Below are 20,872 nucleotides of genomic sequence, written 5' to 3'. Positions count from 1 at the left end.
CCGGCAATGAGACTCTTCTTTGGTCAAAACAGGACTGACTACATGGCTCAACTGACTCCAGCTCCTTGACCTGAGTTCACCCAGCCTCTGGGCCTTCCCTATGGAAATCAAAGCTTTGCCTGTCCCGACTATGCAGGCTGGAAGGCAGAGGAGTGGACAGATCTTCTCCTTGGCAAGCAATGGGAAGCAGGTCCAGGGCTTCTGTCTCCCCAACCTTGGACAACCAGGCCGCACGAAAATGTGTCTTTACGTGGACAGCAGAGGCTCAGAGTTCGCAGAGCAGCCCTTGGCATAGGCAGACCCACCCCAGCTGGAGTCCCAGGCAGTTCAAACTGGGTGGATGCAGATTCACACATAAGGAACCAGATTGTTGAGGAATGAGAGATGACTGAAACCTCTTGGACAGGAACGCTCTGGGCTCAGAAAGCTGCCAAACATGCTTTGGTTATGGAGAGGAGCCCAGATCCATCAGGGACAAAACCCCCTGAACAGGCTTGTTGGGGGGAGAGTGAAGTCAGAGCAACCAGAGCTTGTGTGAAGCTGACAGCCCAAGCATGGCATGGCAGCTAAGGACTGCCAGGTGCTTGCAAAGGATGCAGGAGGGATGAGGGCACTTGGTCTCCTGCACGAGAAGTGCCAGCCGGTGCCCCGTAGGTTATAGGCATGGAGGTGATAGTGGCCTCCCAAACACAGGAGGAAGGGACAGGCAGAGCTGTCCATCAGCAACTGCCTGCCACCCCTCAGTAGTGCCCAGTGCAGGCACAAGGGATGAAGGTTGTTTTTTTGCATCCTCCTGCCACCCTAGCAGGAGGGGGATGAGCCATGAACCAGTGCTGTTAAGAAGAGGAAGAGCAGCAGAGGGACTGAGGCCCAGATGCACTCCAGTGTTTAAGTTTCCAACCCTGCTTAATAAATCAGAGCATAAAGACCTCGGTGGCAGCGTGACAGCTCTCAGCCGCCACATTTGAAGGCTGTAACCGAGCTGAAAGCTGATCCCAGGTCCCTGGTGGATAAGCCGCTGTGTCATCTCTTCTCTGCAAGAAACTGCCTGTACAACAACCACTGTCTTGGCCGGCACGCTGCGGAACGAGCCTGGGAGCTCTGGAGTGGGAACGTGACTCCATCCAGCCGGAGCTGGGAAGCCAGGCTCCCTTCTCCCTACCGAGAGCTTTGCATAAGCACTTTTCCTGCTGAAGTGTCCTCAAATAAAATAACAACTCTGAACCTCTGCACACAGATCACATCTCCTGGTGCTGTGTTGCGGTCACTTCTGGGGAGAACATGACAGTCAGTGACAGCCACAGGATAACAGGTCAGGGAACCGGAGCGGAGCTCCCCGGTCTGAAGAGGAGCTGCTGGCTTGATGGGAGGGAGAGGCAGTCTGGCCTGACAGCAGGGATCAGCCACAGAGGGGATTTGTGTGGGGTGTGGGAGGGAGGAGGACAGTAACAGAGCCCTGCTGTAAAGCTGCCCCTGCACCCCCTGCGAGGCATCGCACACCCGGCATGGCAAACCCGGCCACCCGCCTGCTTCTGGCAGCCCTTCCAGGATTTTCATCAGCCGCCCACCTCCAGGGCCTGATCCTGCCTTGAAGAGCTGCAGCTCTCCAGAGCTGGGGGAAGAGGGTACTATTCCCAAATACAATCCCCACCCTGGTGAATAAAGTTCAAGGAAGGGAGCTGAAAAAAACACCGAAATAAAACCCTTCTGGCAGCAGCAGAGAGCAATGACTCATCCCGTAGGCAGCCTCCATTATTGCATGGGATGCAGGCAAGCAGCAGTGAACCACGCATGCATCCCCAAAACTTTGGGGTCCCCTCCCTTGGGGAAGGCAGGGAGAGCTGTGACACATTGGGAAAAACCAGCCCCAAACTACCATGTTTCATGTTTCGACTGCTTCCCATTCACACTACAATATTCCAGCATCCTTCCAGCTATTTCTCTCCCTGTAGGACTGAGGCAGGATGCCTCGCCTGAGCCTAGATAAATTAGACTGATCATATCCCCTTGCCCATCAACCCTGTAATTTCTTTAGAGGCAGCAGTCAGGTTTGTTCGGGACGATCTGTGCTTTATGAACCTGCACAGCTCGCTCCCTTCTCGCTGTCGTAAGTGGCTACAGATGGAGTAGAGCTGTGGAAGCAACAGCCTGGCTACAGACGAGGCGGTAACTCTGTTTTTAAGTCTCTCTTAAAAGGCAGTTATTTAAAAAAAAGTAAAATAATCACCCTTTGGGTGAAAATATTTCACACTAGCGCAGTCCAAAAGTGAATGGAGTAAATCTGAAGGGAGAGAAGGGAAAGAGCCCTTGGGGGTTTGAAGTGGCATCCAAGGAACAGGCAGGAAAACAATTTTTTTCCTTTTTTCTAAGAAAAGAAAAAAAAAATTCAATAAGCAAAGCTGCTTCTTGAGCCACAGTGGGTCACAGGCAGGACGGCAGGGGCAGATTTCCTCGACTGTGTTACAAGTAACCCATTGTGGAGCTGCCTGGCTGTAAACCGGCAGCTCTCCCTGCCTTCCCTGCTGCTGCCTTTGATCTGGAATCCCGGGCAATTAATCCCAGGCAGTTTCACTTCCTGGGTTTCATGCAGCAAGCCCATGTTGCAATGCAAAGCTGCAAACAGTTGGCAAGTGCAATGCTTGCTTGGCAATTTTTTTTATTTAATTCAGGGTGATGTTTTCATTAGTCACTGATTGCAAGGGAAATTTATTTTTGCAAAAATCCTGATTTTGGCCCTAGCCTGACCTGCACTCACCTACTGATTGTGCCCAAATGTTCAGTGCCTGGTGCCACAAGAAAAGAAACATCAAGAAGACTGAGAAATGGGTCTCAGGAAGATGTGGTGTCATGCTGGACACTGTCACCCCCAGTGCTCCTACAGTTTGGGTATCCCCAGACTGCACCACATGGACTCAGTTCCCCTCCCAAGTGGGGTGCAGGCTCTGGGGGTACTGTGGTCCTCCTCCTGGGCTCCTCTATGAGCAGAGGGAATATGCAAAGAGGGGGCTCACTGCTCAGCCTGGCACAGGAGCCTTTCTGTCTTTGTGTGAAGTCAGCAACACAAGGGGTGCAAATCCCAACAAATCTATCATGGAGCACATGCCCAGGAGCATTTTTGGGGAGGCCCTTGACACCAAATCCCCTGAACTGTTTGGGCACCTCCTAACCAAAAGGAGAAGAGATGGGGCTGGGGAAAAGGCTAAACCCCAGGGGCTGCAGGGCTTGGGGTGTGAATGCAGTGCACCCCAGCCCACGGAGGCATGTGGAATCCTTTGCCCCCCTCCCTGGCCAGCAGCTCCTCCTTGTCCTCCAAGAGCTGCCTCTGCAGCTCTGCGTGGTAGGGAGTGTGTGGGAAGCAGCACAACCCCCAGAAGGGCCGTGTGCTAATTAAATAAAGATAATGAGCCTGAGAATGAGATGCCAAATCAATGCTGTGGCAACTCAGGAGAAGAGCGCCAGGTACCAGCCTGGCGTATCGCCTTACAAAGCATGCCAAAGAAACTGTCTTCAGTCGGGCAGGATGAGCCCTCTGCTCCCGAGGGACCGGGATACAAGCTGCATTGTAACAGGTCTGAATGCGAGCTCTAATCTTGGCTCTGGATGGAGATAAAGAGGAGGAGGAGGAGGAGGTCTTCAAAGGCCACTGAAAGTCTGGGAAAAGGGGGAGATTTACAACAGGGCTTATCCCATCTAAGCAGTAACTGGGTATTGTTATTTATTAAAATGCCATCTGGTACTCTGGAGCGCTGCTCACCCGCACGGTGAAGCCCCTGCAGGCTCCCTGGGGAGGGAGTGATGAAACCCCAGCTTTGGGGGCCTGCATCCACACTGCTGCCCACGACACAGGAGTTATTGGTGGTGCTGGACTGTGGAAATGGGGTAAGGGAACATCCAGCCAAGAGGAGAAAAGGAGCTGCAGCTCCGGCTTCTCCCAGCCCTTCTTCAGCTGTTTCCACTTAAAACACATGATCATATGGCGGAAAATCTGATCCTACAAGCGCAGCGCAACTTTCCCAGAGAAACGTGAGGACACCGCCGCTTCTGCCCAGCAAGAAGGCAGGCTGCCGGATGGAGACGTGCCCATGGCCCAGCATGGCTTCCCTGCCTGCTGCAGCAGAAGCTGGGGCTGGGTGGGAAATCAAAGGCACTGGGAAAGCTGCCACATGGGAGTCTGTCCAGCTTGGGGATGTGGAGACAGGACATTGCCCCAGGCTCCTGAGCCTAATCTGAGGAGCTCTGTCCTGCCTTGGGATGCCCCCTCTCAGCACAGCCCTGGTACTGGCTGGAAACTGTGTCACCTTATGCTCAAACCCCACTCTCTGCTGAGAAAGAGCCAACATTGTGTATGGTCTAAGATCTCCCAGTCCAAGCAAGAAGGAGAGCAGCTCCCCAGGAGCATGGACCTCAGTGCAGTCTAAAGTGCGGATGGATGCCTGGCACTGGTGTCCATCTGCTCAGGAGGAGCCAGATTGGCTGCTCTTAAGACTGATGCAGGGGGCTGTGGCACTGAAGTCAGAGCTATGCTGGCACTCATGGTGCCAGAGGCTCTGGCAGAGCTGTGGCCCGTGGAGACTGACCTCTCCCTAACTAGCCACAGCAGCATGGCTGTCAGCTACGCTGCTCCCAAAGCCAATGGGGAGGCCAGCCTGGCCCGAGCCCCACGTCACAGGCCATCCCAAATCACATGGCCCCTGCCAAGAGCAAAGGGCCGGTGCCAAGCATCCCGTCATCGGTGAGAACAAGGCATCCAGTGCTGGGGGCCCAGCCAGCATCCCACTCCCTGTACAATGCCTGCAGCCAAGGGGAACGGCAAACTTTCTGCCCTAAACCTCAGCCACCCCAGGGCAGGGTCCTGCCTGCCAGAGACAGCTCCCAAGAAAAAAATCACCCCAAGGGAGTGCAACTTTCACCCAGACAGATTTTTCCTTATCAACACACCCGAATTGGGGTTAAACAGCAACACCAAAGCTATCGTGGGAGAGCATGGCAGCTGCAGGACCCATGCAGAACTATCCCACTGCTAGGGTGGCTCTCCATCCCCAACATTGCCATGGGCAGAATGTTTCCTTCCCTTCCAGCAAGAACAAGGAGCTTCAGATCCCCTGCCTTCATGCTGGTCCCTACCATCCCTGCTGCTAGCTTTCAGCACTGGAAGGGGGAGCATGCATCAGCATGGCTTCTCCCACAGTGGAGCCCTGTTCACCACCAGGGCTTCTGAGTGCCTCCGCACAAGCAGCGTGAAATCACACTTGCCAAGAACAATCACTCGCCCCAGCCCCGAGCACTGCAGGAGGGAGAGAGGGAAGATGCTGGATATGGCAGCAGCGATGAGAGAGCGATTTTGGTAATGCTCAAGGGCTTAAATGTGCTGGATTCCTGCTGAGCACCATGCCTTGAGCTGCAGCTCTGTGCAAGGAGATGCATCCCGCAGAGGGTAGCACTGGTGGTTCCTGGAAGTGTCTCTTCCCAGCAGACACTCCACAAGTCCAGACCACAAAGATTTTAAAGCTTCGGAGTCAAACTGCAGACGAGTCCTCTGAGATATCACCCTGCTCACTCATCAGGGAAAAGCATCCAAGACCAGACTGAGCTCAACGCAAAACCACCTCCTTCACATCAATGCACCCATGGGAACAAAAGCCACGATCACTCTGCCATGCACATACCTTGACACTGGGTATCCTTCATGGTGGGCTCATATCCAGCAGCACACGTACATGCTCCCACGGGTACCATCCACTCACCATCACCGTTGCAGTACAGCTTTAGGGGCACAGACACCTCCACTGCATTGGGGATGCAGGTGCCTGGTGCGATGACCAGGGAAGTGGGCTCAGCCCCTGTTAAAGTCTCCGGGAAGATAGCAAAGCCAGCAATGGTGTTGGAGCATTTCTTGTAGAAAGCCCGGACGGAGATGAGGGACATGCAGGCTCCCAGGTCTTGGAAGGCAAGGTAAAAACCATTCTTGGAGAGAGGGCCAAAGCTGCGCACCTTGGTGTTCACGCGGCCAGACTCCAGCTTGGAGAAGCTCTCATCTGGGGCAATTGTATCCACTTTGATATAGGGGTTCTCCATCCAGAAAGGGCTGTTTGCAGAGGCAGAATCCGTATCTGACTCATAATAGAAGAGGTTGAAGGTCTCTTTGCAGGAGCCAGGGATGTTGGGGATGCTGTTGCAGTCCCGCACAGTGAACTTCAGCTCCACATAGACGCGCTGGACATCCTGGCGCTGGATGAATTTGGTTCGCAGCCAGTTGTTCTGGTTGGCCTCCCGTACATTGCAGACCTGGTACGTGCGGATAGGGTTCATGGCCTCGTCATAGCCACTGACTTCTTCCCACTGTGATTGAGAGGAAAAGGGTTAGGTCCTCAGCCAGGGACGTCAATGCCACAGACACACAGTGAATGGCACAGGGTGGGGGGAACAGGCAACAGGGAAGAGCAGCAGCTGCACCTCCACCCATCACAACCCTCCTGGTCATCAAGGTGACTAAGAGCAACCCAGGCCAGGGACCATGGCACTCCCACTCCACTGGCACGGAGTCAAGAGGAGATGGCTTCATGAGCCGAGGATATGCACAGGAGGGAAGGAGAAAGATGCAGCCAGCTTCACAAAGGCGCTGGTGAGCAACCATGATTCCCATGGGGCCGGGGCCAGCTCTGCCCTTTGGAGGTCAGGACCAGAGCTGGTTCCAAACTTACCCCTGTCTCCGGATGAGTTGTCCATGCCAACTCAGAGGTCACCCATTTCGTGTCCATCAGGGTCTCTGGAGAGAAAGGAAGGAAAGAAGTAATTGGAGATGAAGGCCAAGATTAGAGAGGAAAAAAAACAGGAGGAGTGGGGGAGAGGAGAGCTGAGCCTGACATTTCTGTGGAAAACAGCAACTTGGGGGGTGAGACATGGTGGGAGGAGGGGGAGCAACGCAGACAGACTCCAGATTTCTTTTCTCCTGTCAAGAGAACAGGAAGAGCAAGACGTCCCCGGAGAGCTGTGCTGCAGCAGGCAAGTGGCAGGAAGAGGAGCTGGCCAGGTGGCAAGGGGGAGATGGGGACAGGCTGCCATCCCCAGCCACTAGCACAGCTGAATGTGCCCCCCAGGCAGTGCAGGGGGTGCCAAAGGAGGAAGGCCAGGCGCCCCTGTCCACACCCTCCCCCTCTGCTTTGGCAGGGTGCGTATTTAATGTGGCTGGGGTTGAAAGGGCCCGTTCCCATGACAGGGCGGTGCGGGCCAGGCAGGTTTATCCAGAGGAGGAGGGACTGGCAGGCTGCTCTCCCAGAGACGCCCCACATCACTCATTTTACAAGAGGGGAGAAGAATTTGACCGTCTGGCCAACATTCCTGGAGCAGACTACAAGACAAACCACCCCGGCAGCATTCCCCAAACAGCCCCAGCCCCAGCCTTGGGGGAGCAAGACGCTTGTCTGGGAAGAGCTGCAATTGCAGGCAGCTGTCGCTAATCCCAGGCAGAGCCGCGTGGCTCCGCGAGAGCACCACGCGCAAAAAACCAAGAGTGAAGCACAAGGATGAGAGCGCACTGACATGCTCAGGGGCCAATGACCCCTCTGTGAGCTGCTAGCCCTGTGAGCCCTGCTCCCAGGATGGCCCTTAGGCTGTTTGGAGGTGAACAGGCACCCCAGCACCCCTGGGTCCTCTGGACTTTCTTCTGCCTAGGGGAGTTTGGCAGAAGAGAGGTGGAAATGCCTGGAGACCCGGGTGTGCTCAAGGGGGCTTTGCTACCTGCACTGAGCAGGAGGCAGGACCAGCAACAAAACACCTTCCTGATGAGGGCCCCATCCCAAATCCCATGCAGCTCCCCAAGGGCTGCCCATCCATCCGTCCACTTCTCAGCCCATCCGGGCTCAAGACAAAGGGCAGGGAGCCTCCTAGTCCCACCAGTGGGCTGGGAGCTGCTCACTATCACCAGCTGGGGCACAGAGATGGGCCAGGGCAGCTCAGTTGTGGCAGCACCATGGTTCAGCCCCACAGCAAGAGGCAATGTCAGCTTCTTTCCTTTCACCCCAGGAAAACCCTAGGCTGACCCAGCCAGGGAGGAAGTGTGGAGGAGGAAGGAAGCATTCCCGCATCGCAGGGTTTCAGATGAAGGCCGACTGGAGGTAAACACCTTCTTCCCGTGTCCCACCCCGGGGAGACCCGCCAGCAGCTCCCAAGCCAGCGCCCACAGACAGGCTGGGAGCACAAGCTGTGGGTGCCACCGCAGCACAAATAAACAAGCACATTTGGGGACACGTGGGCTCTCTGACCTGCCTCGTGGCTTGCCAGGTTCCCAGCTGGGCCAGCAAGCCTGCTTATTGCCCAGGCTATTCACCTGGAGCAAACACACAGTCCCGTTGTGGGCTGGTGGCACTAGCAGTGGACACGGCACTGGGGACAGAGGGAGGAAAACCTCTCATGGTGCCACCTCCCATCGGGAGAGGTGCAGAGGAGCAGCATCTACAACCGACACCAGTGCAGAGATGGTTACTGGGCAGTAGTTATTTGCTGTTTCTCAAGAACACAGACTAGGGGCATCTGGCAAAAACAGAGAGAGAGAAGGAAGAAGCCCTCTGTCAAGCAGGTAATGCAGGAGGAGTGGGACACTGTGCACCCATAATGCAGCCTCTGCTCAGTCCCATGGCACCACTTGCCCAGTAAGCTGCTCTCTCTCTCCCCCTTCCCATTTCCCACACCATCACTTACTGAACCCCGACAGGATCCCAAGCATGGTTCTGCAGGGCCACAGGACCACTGCAGACACTGCTGTGCTTCCCAGACCCCTGCACGGGGTGGCTGCCAGGGCAGGTGGGCAATGCCAGATGACGGGGGAGCAGGTTCCAGATGGGGGCTGCCCACACCTCTGTGGGGGACAGGCCCTGCACTGGCTGCCCTAATAAGGGCACAGCAGTGCTGTGAGGGCCTAGACACGCCATGCTGGCGGTGTTCAGAGCCAAGCGTGTGCTCAGCGCTCACAGTGTGGGGCTGCCAACTCCCGGTGCAGATACTCTGTGCAGGTCCAGCCAGTGCAAGGCCCTGCTGCCCACACGGCCAGCTGGGGGGTGTTTCTGCAGGAGGAGCGGGGGAAGGATGGCCTGTGTTCTCAGGGCTGGGGCTGCTGATGGATGAGCGGCTGTGGCAGTGAGTCAGGCTGGCGAGATGGGGATCTGGGTGGCAGGGTGTGCCCGCAAATAGAGCGACACAAGGATGCTGTGGCAAGCCACAGCATAGCTTTGACTGACCAGACCATGGTGGGTGTTTGCTTCCCAAACCTGTCCAGGGTATGAGGGAACTCTCCTGCACAGCAACAGCCCCACGCAGGAAGCCCATGTCATGGCAGTTGTCCCCTCTGGCAGCGTCCTTCCCCTCAAGTGTTGGCTGTGGGCAGAACCTCAGCTTGGAGAGGAGGCTCGCTGCCTGCATCCTAATTTGGCAGCATCTGCCATCTGACCAGCAGAGAGAAAAACTGACAGAGCCAAGCCGGCTGTTGGCGTGAGAGCCACGTAAACCACACAGAGAGAAGTGGGGAGGGGAAATAATAATAAAAAAAATCACTGAGCAACTCAGCTAAAGGAAGCAGGCTGAGCACAGAGGGCAGAGGGGGTTTCCTGCAGCCACGGGAGTGACCCAGGTGGGGTCAATGGAGCCTCCCAGACCCTTCCAGCCTGCCATTGTGAAGGTCATGGGTGGAAGGTCCTGTGGGCTTCTGTGCTGTGTCCACAGGGGAAGGTCCAGGGGCGGGTGGCACATGCTGAGCTGAGTTGCAGAAACTGCTCTCAGCCCTTAAAAGTGCCACAGAGCTCTCACCGTGGCCTGGCCCTGAACCTGGTCCTCTTTCCCAAAACCACTGGGGCACATCAAGCACTGGCCACGCATGAAAGGGCATGTGAGAGTGTCCAGGGCTGGAGAGCCCAAGCACTGGGCTTCAGTGGTTCAGGATCAACCAGCCGCTCTCTCTCTCTGGCCCATAGTGCCAGAGGCGGGTTGAGAAGTGTCACCGGTGATTTCCCGGCGCGGTTCAGGTTTACAGGTGCTGTGGAGGGACGTGAACGGTGTCAGGGCTGGCTGAACAGTGAGTCAAAGCCACTTCAATCCCGCACACCACAGCAAGAGCCTGGTCGCATTAGTCAACGGGAAATTGGCTCCCAATTTCTCCAGGTGGGGAAGTCACCCTAAGGCCTGCTTTATCACTGTCTGCAGCGCTGGGAGTTGTCTTCTCCTTACCTTCAGCTGGGCAAAAGCAAGGGATGGAGCAGAAGCCTTGCTATGCTCAGCAAACACAGCTGGCCAGGGCTGACTCCACATAGAAGCAGGAGTTCCATGGCAAAGTAGGATCCCAGGACAGGGAAAGATTCTTACTCCTTGGACAGGGCTGTCAGCATCATTCTGCCTGCCTCCTCCCTGCCCTGCACATCTCCTCCCAAGCACACCCTGAGCTGCAAAGACTAGTGGTCCTTTCCCAGCAGCCCTTCCACCACCTCCACAGAGTCCCCAGCAGTTCACTAGGTGTTTGAAGTCCTGGCAAGGACCCATCTGGAGCCAGGGACCTCTTTCTCCCGGTGCTGAGGCTCAGGAATGCAGCATGCATGGTCTGAGGCCAGCGAAAATGTTTGAACTCCCCCCTTAAGAGGCCCAGAGAGCCCGTCTCGCGCTGTTGAGCGGCAGACGTGCACGGCAGTGATGGCTGAGCCAGAAAAGGGGGGGAAATATCAAAATTCTTTCAAGATGAAGCCACTGGGGAAGACTCAATTGTCTCCACCAATAAGCTCCACTTTGAACGCTCTCTCCTTTGAATACACAGACTGATGGCTTTTATCAGGATACACTGGCAATATAGATGCCAATTCTTTGCCCCGATGAGAAGGCAACTCATGGAAGTCCAGAGCATCCTGGAGGAAGGCAAGGGAGAAAAGTTAGTAAAGACACCTACGCAGCCTCGCTGCAAACAGAGGAACCTGTTCTGCAATGTGCCCATGCTCTCTGTGAGCTATGCACACCGTGGCACTGTGTCTGCAGGAGCTCAGCGGGGGGCAAGTGGCCCAGACCAGCCTTATTGTGGCCACTTGCCCCACACTGAGCTCCTGCAGATGCCATCAGTGACTGGGCCATTTGCTCTAGGATATGGCTTGGCTTCCACCATGGTGGCTGCTAACAGTGGTGCCAGATGCCTCTTCCCCTCACTGCCATGTTTTTCTCCTCTGGAAGGAAAGCTAGCTTGTTTAGAGATGCACTTTTAATCTTGAAGACTGCCTGCTAGTCAAAACGCCACCAAAAGGGGCATCTCTGTATATTTTAATTTCTTTCTCAGTTTTGAAGATAATTACACCAGGAGTGAGTGGCCTTGTGTGCTCCCCATTCAAGCACCTATCGGTACAATTAATCCCAGCACTGTTCTGAGCAGCGGCACAAAGGGCCTTTGGTGTATGGTCCTTTATCTGGGAACAAAGAGCTGCCTGTGGGAGAGAACCTGAGGTTGCACTTTTCCCGCTGACAAGCGTTCCGTACACAAAAGCTGAGCCACAGGAGCGCCCTGTGAGCGCGTCAGGTCTGGGAGACCCTGCAACACGTTTTCTTGAAGCATGTGGCTCACCCAGATCCCTCCTCCTCTTCCAGGAGGGTTCTTTCCCCTCTGACCCCAGCTAAACCCTGTAGCCATCCTCCTCCCAGGCAGGGGATGTCCCTGCTCCAAGGCTAGGGAACTCCACATACTGCCTACATTTAGGAAGCTCTCCTGTCCCACTCAGCCCATGTGCTCCATGGATGGAGCACACCACAGACAGCAGCTTTGGAGCAAAGGAGGTGGCGTGCTGGGAGGTTTTGGCACTTGGCAGCCCCTTGTGTTGGAGCTGCACTGCAGGGAGGAGAGGCTCTTGCTGATGCAGTCAAGAGCCAGGAGCGCAGGGAGGAAGGCTGCAGCCAGCATGGGAGGCATCAGGCAGGGCACCAGCAGGCACCCTTGGTGGTAAGGGGGTACCCATGGTGGAGGTTCCAGGCATGGGATTTAGGAGCCTGAGTTCTGGCAGGCACTATCTGCTAGTTCCTGCCACTGTCTGCTAGTGCTGGCAGCACTGCCAGCATGCTGCGCAACTCACACACTCTCATCTTCCCTCAGGAATTCCATCTCTTCTAGGGACCCCCTGCACACCCATCCATCTTAGTGCCCAGCGCAAGGCCAGGGGGCTGTGCTGGTCCCACCCTTGCCCTCCCCGACTGTCAGGCCGGGCAGGCCAGGCAGTGCGGTTCAGCCCAAGGGAAGGGCTGGAGCACTCCCTATCACCGCCCACGCTGGGAACCTGTCCTTATGACGAGCAGGGCGCCTGCTGCTCCCCAGCGCCGAGGGGGGAGACGCAAGGTTACCACGAGAGCTGGCCCCCCACCCCATCCCTCTCCAGGGAGGCACAGGGGCGCTGACTGCCCATGGCCACCAATGTCCACTTGTCCCAGGTCTGAGGCAAGCCAGCGACTTGTCAGTGAACTGGGAACAAAGGGAAGAGAGGAGGGGAAGAAAGAAAAAAAAAAGGGGCCTGTATCACAGCTGTGGCCCTTCATGCCAAGGGCGTTTGGCCCATCATCAAAGGGGATTGGATTTGCTGAGGCAAATGATGACACATCCACTTCAAGTGGGGCAGGTTCTGCCTGCTGCTGGAGGCGAGCCACCAGAGTGAAGAAGTACTGTGGGCACTTAATAATAGACTCATTATTTCTGCATTATGGCAGGGCCCAGAGGCCCCAACTGAGATTAAGGCCCCTCTGCGCACACAGGGTGCATACACACACCAAGCCAGGCTGTCCCTGCTCAGAGAGCCCAGCCAGGGGTGGGCAGCACTGCCACTCCTAGCATCATTCACTACTGCCAGTTCCAGCCCTGCCAGCATCATGGTAAGCTCACAGCAGGGCCTAGAACTCCAATTCCAACAATGTTCCAAGGATGCATCCTTCATTTCCCAATCCCACACCTACACTGGGGTATTAACCTCAAGCCAGGTGATGGTCCCACGGCTCTGAGCCACTGGCCTTCTGCATCTCTCTCACAGTCCTGCCCATCCAACCCCAATGTCCTGCATCTTCTGCACTGGCCAGATCCAGAGCCCAGATGACTGAGAGCTGCCTGGCACATGGGGCGGAGGGGGACAGGAATTCTCCCTCCATCCAGTCCTGTCCTGTCACCAACCCACCGCCCGCTAACTGGCTGAAGAGGGTTTTCCGGCCACGTGCTCCTCACCAGGAGCTGTTTCCTGATGGCTGCGAGACAGACTGAAGCATGTGAGAGAGGACAGGTGCCAGTTCTGCAAAAGGCAGATCAAGTGGCAGTGGCTGGGATGCAGGGAGGGATGGGTGCTCCCTTCTGCCTGGTCACGCACTGGATCAAGGCGAGAAGGGCAGATTTCTGCCATTTTATGAGCAGAGCCATGTCAAGCTGGGCTCCAGCATCTGCCAGCATCACACTGTGTGCAGCCCCTTCTAAAGCACAGCACTTGAAGGCTCGGACTTTTGCAGGACAGCAGCTTCTGCCCTCCAGCTGCACACCAAGGACACGTGCTGCGGGCTGCCCAAAGCCTGCCAGGTCCCGCTGCCAGGCCCTGGTCCTGCAGAAAGGCCGTACTGACACTGGGAGAGGATGGGAGCCAGCTGCCTGAGCCCAGCCCTGCACTGCAATTACTGTTCTATTAATACCACGGGGATTTCGGATGTCAGAGCCCAGTGTGCTACGCCAGGGTCAGCTTGGCCAAGGAAGAGCTGCCATCCTTGCTCATGTGGTGGATGCGCCCTGGTACTTGCTGCTTCAGCTTGTCCAGGGGGAAAAGATGCTTTTGCTGTGCCAGGCTGTGCGCAAAGGGGGAATGGACACATCCCACAGACAGCTTCTCATCCTTGCCTGCTGCCAGACTGCCCACTTGGGACAGGAATGTCCCTGCCTGGCCCAGGGGAAGGGGCTACCCACTGCAGCTCTCTGCCATATGGACAATGTGACCAGCCGTGCCAGGCAGGCAGGAGCTCCATGGCCAGCAGGCAGGACAGATTTATAGGTCGCTGTCCCCAGCAGGAATGGCCATGCCATCGTCCTCTGCTGCCACAGAAATAATTCATCTGATCAGGAGAGGCCAGACCTGTTTGACACAAATGCCATTGACTAGGACATAGGCAGCAAATCAGCCTGCAAATTCACCCTTGTTCCCGGGACATGTTATGATGGGGCCATTCCTGTCACCTCTCTCTGTGACCCCACTGCCCTGTGGCCATGGTTTCATGGGGCAGATGTCCCCACGGGGCCACCAAGCTGAACTGGGCTTCTGTGGGTGGATGAAGAGCCCCAAAGTCCCCAGGGGAAGAAGAAGAAGACAGTCAGTACTGCAGACCTGCCTCTGCAGGGCAACTGTTTGCGTCAGGCTGAGATCCAAAAGGCCCCTCTTCCCCTCCAGCTCCGTTTTTTTCCAGGTTGTACTTTTGGAAAGTGCCCAGAGAAGGAGTAATGATCTTTAAAAGAAAAAAAAAAACCCACCCCTTCCCCAAAAAAGGTTACTCCGTGCACATCCAAAGGCTCGCCCCACAGACGGGTAGCTTGGCTGCCAAGCTCCATCCCATCCCGGCAGCGCAGAGTGGGAGTTTCTGCCAAGATCTCCCTCCTCTCCACTGCCTGGGGCAGTTACCCAAATCTCTACGCTGCTCTCTGCTCGCTTCCTCAGCTCTCTGAGAGCACCAAGCCCATCTGGAACTGCTTAAACCCAAATATTGCCCCCCCCTCCCTCCTCCACCTCCCCCACCCCCAAAGTCAGATTCTTCCAAAGTTAAAACAAGCACAGAGTCAGGAGGGGGTGCCGGGCCGGGCTGACTCGCTCCTTCATTTCGGTTTAATTTCTGGGGAACTAGAATAAATCTGTTCCTGGCGATCGTTCAAGCCCTGCACATTTTTCTCATTAATAAAAAAAGGCCTTGGATAGCACGCCGCGTGTGTGTGCCCCCCCTCCCTGCAGGGTCCCCCCGCGCCCCAGCCCTTGCTGGGCAGGCACCCAGTACCCGAGAGATGCAGGACTGGGTGCAGGGGACATAGGGACAGCAGTGTCCCTTCCCCGGGACAGGGATGGATTTCGGCAGCCCTGCGCAATAGCCACACCTCACGGAGGAACAGGGAGGCTCAAATCCCCCCGCAGCTGCTGCTGGGCAGGAGAATCCTGGGGGAGGGTTCCCCTGGGAGGGGACATCCCTGCTGCCCACCCCTTCGGCTCTGCAGCCCCCGCAGGGCCCCCGGGGCATTCCTGGGGAGGGGGCCGAGAAACAGGTGTTTGTCAACAGCTCCTGCCACATGCATGAGAAACGCCAGGCCCCACAGCGCAGCAGGGCTTAGCAATGGGCAAAAATAAAATAAAGAGAACCCCCCAGCAAAATCCTCCCCCCTGTCCCAGCCCGGGACCCTCAGCCAGCACACGCTGGCACGTGCACGGAGAGCGGCCGTGGGGCCTGCGCTCGGCCCTGCCGCTGCGCTCCAGCCTCTTCTCAAGATGGCTCCCGCTCCTCTTCAGCGGGGCAGCCATGCGAAGACAGCACTGGGCCCGCTACCTCCCGACTCAGGGAGCATGGACTGGAGGGCTGAGCTGTGCTGAGGGGAAAGCAGGCACCAGGGGAGGGATGCAGCCTCTCTGGGAACGGTGGCACTGTGGGGAAGGGACATGGGCCTGTGGAAAGGAGACATTGCCCCACTCCCAATCTCAGCTCCACGACTCCTCCGTGGCCTGGCTGAGGGTGGGTGATAATGGTCCCTAAGTGCAAGAGGATTTGGCTTCACCAACAGTACCAAGCCTGTTCCTTCATAGGCAGGATGCCCACCTACCCTCCCTACAAAATGGCTCCCACTTGGGGCTCAGCTCTGTGAGGGAAAGGCCCATGCCCCACTGCCAGCACCGCCCAGCCAGAGCACAGGGCTGGGTTTGGAGCAACAACAACAACAACAAAAATGCAGTTAAAAAAACAAAACATGACTTCAAATGGGACGGTCCTAGTTGGGTGGGAGTGTCACTGCAACAGGCTGCCTGGCCTTCAAGATGGCAGCCCATCCCCTGGGGCATGGGGCTCTGCAAGGAGATTCCTGTCCATGGAGGGACACCCCCATCCCCTTCATCCCCCAAATGCTTCATGGGAACATGCTGGACCCAGAAACAACAGCAGCTCATTATGGTTTCAACCGCTGAGAAGCTTGCGGCAACGGCAACCACCAGCTCCACCACAGCCCTTGGGTCTAGTCCCCCTTTCCCAGGGTTCTCCTGCGGGGGAGGCTGACACCCACCCTGTGGTCTGCACCAGCTGGGAACGGGGATTCCGACCCCGGGGCCGCCCCAGCACCCTTCCCCCAGCGCAGCTCCCAGGCGGAGACGCTTAATCCCGACAAACCAGTTTGACTCAGCACAACAGGAACAGCTACAATTTTAAAAACATGCAAGTCTGTGATTCAGATTGCTGGGGCTGTTTTAATTAAACGCCAAGCTCCTCTGCTCCAGCAGCAGCAGCAAACGGCTCACGGAAAGAAAATGCAACAAACTGGTTTCCCCAAATATCTCTCGCAGTAAGTCATCATAACAAAACAAGGAGTTTCGGTTCATTCCTTAAAAACCAGAGGCCGCTATTCCCAATTGCATGGGCTGGGCAGGCATGGCCTGGCAGCCACAGCCTCGCTGTACACTGAGGGAGAAATGTGGGGCTGCAAACGGACCCTGGCGCTCCAAGTTTTCCCTCTCCCCGGCTCTCCGCATGCTCCGCTTGACACAAAGGAAAGCACTTCTCCTCCCCTCCTCAGGAGCACGGACGGGAAGGCTTCCTCCAGCGCAGCTTTTACCGAGGAACGGGAGATTTAATGAATCCAGCGAGTGTTGTGGAGCCCCACGATCCACTTTCCCTCACAGCCCTACCCCAAGTATACATAAAACAGCAGGACCAACTTCACCCATTGCCCCGCCAAGAAACGTGCAATTTCTGTGAAAAGTAATTAAACAGAAAGAAGATCTCTCTGCCAAGAAAATACCTGGTAGTTCCAGCACAAGGGGCAATTAAGCAGGAGTTTGCCGGTGCAGAGGGGACTGTGGTCAATCTGTGTAAGACCCAGCTGGGGTCTGGGAGGTGCCACTAGGCAGAGCCCAGATAAAGAAAACCCCCCCTAAAAATCTGTCTGCGTTGCGGGATTTGGCTGTTTCACTAGAGCCCAAATCTGCTGAGGACTACGTGTAGCAAACTACAGGGCTTCTGCATGGGAATTCACGGGGAAGCACGTGGGAAACTCCAACTTTAAATGGAGTCCTGAATCCATAGAGGCTGCTCAGGACAGGAACAGCCTGGTAGAGTGGCTCCTAGGGAGAGCAGGTCCCTGTCCCAGTCTATTCACACCCCCAGGACGACAGGCAGATCCAGTCTGTGGCTATCCACGCTCCCTTGGGCCAGGGTGTTTTGAAGCCTTGGATTTTACCCCTGGATGGTCTGCAAGGGCCTGGAACACAACACATTCCCCATGCTGTTCCACCGCATCCACTCCCCACAGGGCCTCTGTTCCCACAGCCCCGCTGGGACAAATGTCTCGGCTCAAACCCCTGTGCTGGAGAAAGGATCCGCTGTTGCCCCCGGACAGAGCATTCCTTCTGCAGCCGGCCTGGGGACTGCTGAACCGGAGAAGAAAAACACATTGTGACTTCAAACAGACCCAGCGCACTTACAGGATCTGGAGAGAAACCATTTTCTCCTCGGCAGCACAAAGCCCTCACTGAGCTGCTGCCGAGCGCGGCTTTTCTCCTCCACCCCCATGAGGCCTTGTAAAGAAACCCAACTCCCCGCCATCCCCTCGGGAATGGGGAGCGCCATCCAGCCCCAAAGCCCCCAGCCCCTCCAGCCCGGTACCAGCCGCAAGCCCAGCCCGTTGCATCTCGAAGGGGACGGTAAAGTGGCTGGGTCTGGGGACTGCTCGCTGCCGTTGTCTGCAGGACGTGCGTACAGATTTATGGCCATGCCAGATTTATGATCAGCACTAAAATATCCAAACAAACGTGCACATGAGATTTACAGTAACCTCTGGAACGCGCCAGTCCCCATCAGGAAGCAGCGTTGAGCGTGGACAGAAATGCCAAACGTAGCAGAAGAGTGGGAGCTTGCTGACCCTGATGCAAGCAGCGGCTCCCTTAAGCTGGGCAAGGCAGAAGGCTCTCCAGGCCAGCTGCAACTTTCCCTCCAGCTTGAAAACGAGCAAAGCAAAGCAAAAAAAAAAAAAAAAAAAAAAAAAAAAAAAAAAAAAAAAAAAAAAAAAAAAAAGAGAGAGAGAGAATCCCACGAGGAATTTGGGCCAGCTCAAAAACTGCAGGGCAGCTGCCAGCCAGCCCCAAAGTGGTCCCACTGGGCTGGTACCCAGCTGGGCCCTGACCTCAGATGGTGTGTTCAGCCCCTGACCCTTCCACACACTGGGGAAGCTAAAAACCCCAGCGATTCCTCAACAGGGGCTGTTTATTTTCTCTGCATCCGACTCTTCACACTGCTCCATCCCCGGACGGCAGTGGGGCCGGGTTGCCAGGGGCTGGGGCTCCCTGTCTCCCCGGGGACTGGAGGGACTGTCCCCAGGTGATACACACTGGTGGTGCCAGCTCCCACGCCAGCTCTCCTTCCCAAATTCCTAAACCGCTGATGGGAAGCAGGTTGCGAGGGGCTACCCTCAAGCGCGGCGGGGCTCTCCGCAAGCGTGGGGCCCTGCCGGGCTCCCTGCCCACAACTTCATCCTCCGGCACCTCTCCAGAAGGCAGGGATCCCCGGGCGGGGGTCGGGAGCCTCCATCCCGCCAGAGCTGAGTGCCGGCGGCTTCTCCCCTTCCCCTCCTGCCGCGGGGTTCCCGCTTAGCCGGGAGCCCACGGCAGGCCCACGGCTTTGATTCCTACAGCGTACCAAGGACGAGGAGTTTTAATTTTTGTTTTTCTCATTTTAAAGAAAAAACAAAAAAAATCGCATGGAGGGAGGATGAAAAGGAACGCGGACAACAAGCACCCCCAAAACTTTCTACAAAGCCCAAAGGTACAGGAAAGACGTCCCCCAACCACCGCAGCGGGGGAGGGCTCCTGCCCACGACCACCCCCGGCGCCGCGGCCCCAACCTCGCAACGCGGGGCGACGGCAGCGGGAGCCCGAAGCACGACACCGCCTCCGAGCAGCCCCCGCCGCCCCCTGCCCGGGCGGGGGCACGCACAGCTCCCGTACGGCCGGGAGATCTCCCTTCCGTCCCTCCCTTCCAGCCCCCTCCCGCCGCTCCGGCAGCGGGCTCGGTTACCGGACACGGGAACGCCGCCGCCCCTGGCACTCCGGCTGCAGCCCCGGACACTTTGCGCCGAGACAAAAACCCGCCCGGGCCCTCTTCTTCTCTCCGGGGCGACCCGCCTTGTCCGCCCGTGAAACCCCAGTACCCCAGAGGGGCCAAAAGCCTCTTTCCTCGCTCAGAGCTGGGGGTGCAGCGGCGCTGCCCCGCGGACCCGGGTTCGCTCTCCAAGGAGGAGGGAATTACTCCCCGTTCTATTCCCAACTCCATCGGAGCCCGAGGGTGGGCGAGCCGCGGAGCGCAGACCCTGTCGGGCCACTCGGCCCGGAGGTCCCAGGCTGGAGGTTCGGGGGTTAAGGCAGCGGGCGCGGCGAGCCCTGCCGGGGAAGGGATGGAGCCGGACACGGCGCACCGACACTCCTTCCGCGGCCCCACCAGTTTTGGCACGCCGCGAGCTTCCACTGAAAGAAATATTAATTTTCCAGCCCTCTCGGTCGTGGCGAAAAGCCTCGAAACGTGAACCGAGTATCCAAAGAGGCGCCGCTCCCTGCCAGCAGCCGCCGGCCGCGGATGCCGCGGCTCTGCCGTGCCGGGCTCGGTTCCACGGGGCGTTGACTCTAAAACCTACTGAGGGCGGCTGAGCGCCGGGAGCGGGGCTGCGGCGGCGAGCCCTCCCCGGGTACCACCGGGCATCCACGGCGCGACGACGGGCCTGGGACATCCCGGAGGATGCGTGCACCCGTACGCGATCGCCCGGGCCCCGGTGCGGCGGACGGGCACGCCCGCCCGGTACTCACCTTCCAAAGCGCGGCGGCCACCGGGGAGCAGCAGGAGCAGCAGGAGGGGGAGCAGCGGCGGCGGCGGCGGGGGGGCCCCCGGGCGGGCCGCGGCCATGGCGGGGGCGGTGCGGGCGGCCCCGCCGGGCAGTCCCGAGCTCGGCGCCACGCGCGGCTCCTCTCGCCGCCGCGCCACGCTCGCGCTCTGGCGCCGCCGCCGCCGCCGCCGCTGCTGAGCCGAGCGGGGCGGGGCCTGCCCGCCAATCACCCCGCCCCTGGCAACCCGGCGCCCCTGGCGACGGCGAGCGCGGCGCCGATTGGGGGGTGCCGCGGCGGGGGGCGGAGCCTCAGCGGAAAGATGAATTGGAGGGGGCGGGCGCTGCTCGGCGCGCCCCCCGTGGCCCCGCCCCCTGGCGCGGGAGGCGCAGGGCGGGGAGCGCGCCCCACCCAGCGGCCGCCCGCGGAACTGGGCTCTTAAAGGGGCCGCGCTCCCGGCCTGCCCCACAGAGCCTCGGCCCGTGCTGCCCTGTCCCCCGCCCCTCCGGGTGCGGGTGAGTGCGTGAGCCTGGTAGAGTGTGTGATGACGGGACCGTGGGCTCCTCTGTGCCACACAACTGGCAGCCTGGTTTACCTGTGCCACCCATTGTCATCCCATTCTCCACAGTCCCATCCTGTCTCTCATGCATCCCGTCCTTTGCCAACCCATCTCACCCCATTCTCCCCCAGCTCATCCCATACATCCCATCCTACCTCACTCATCCCATCTCATTGTATCATAAGCTTCCCCACCCTATTCGCACCACAATTCCCACCACACAGACGGGGATCAATGCTGAGAT

At 57.7% G+C, this 20,872-nt stretch overlaps 1 protein-coding gene across 3 annotated transcripts in view; it reads right to left on the bottom strand.

The window, feature by feature from the left end:
- Window positions 1-20,151, bottom strand: part of EPHB3 (EPH receptor B3) — a gene marked incomplete at its 5' end in the record, with an annotated part of 29,271 nt that extends 9,120 nt beyond the window's left edge. For all 3 annotated transcript variants that reach the window (XM_083868295.1, XM_083868294.1, XM_083868296.1), the window contains 3 exons: window positions 5,667-6,339; window positions 6,702-6,766; window positions 20,055-20,151. In XM_083868295.1, the coding sequence (XP_083724421.1) occupies window positions 5,667-6,339; window positions 6,702-6,766; window positions 20,055-20,151 (835 nt within the window). The remainder of the gene's footprint in view (window positions 1-5,666; window positions 6,340-6,701; window positions 6,767-20,054) is intronic.
- Window positions 20,152-20,872: the final 721 nt, after the last annotated feature.

This window comes from Zosterops lateralis, assembly GCF_965231275.1.
Source record: "Zosterops lateralis genome assembly, chromosome: 10".
Taxonomy (NCBI): Eukaryota; Metazoa; Chordata; class Aves; order Passeriformes; family Zosteropidae; genus Zosterops; species Zosterops lateralis.
This window is presented reverse-complemented; position numbering and strand designations above follow the sequence as displayed.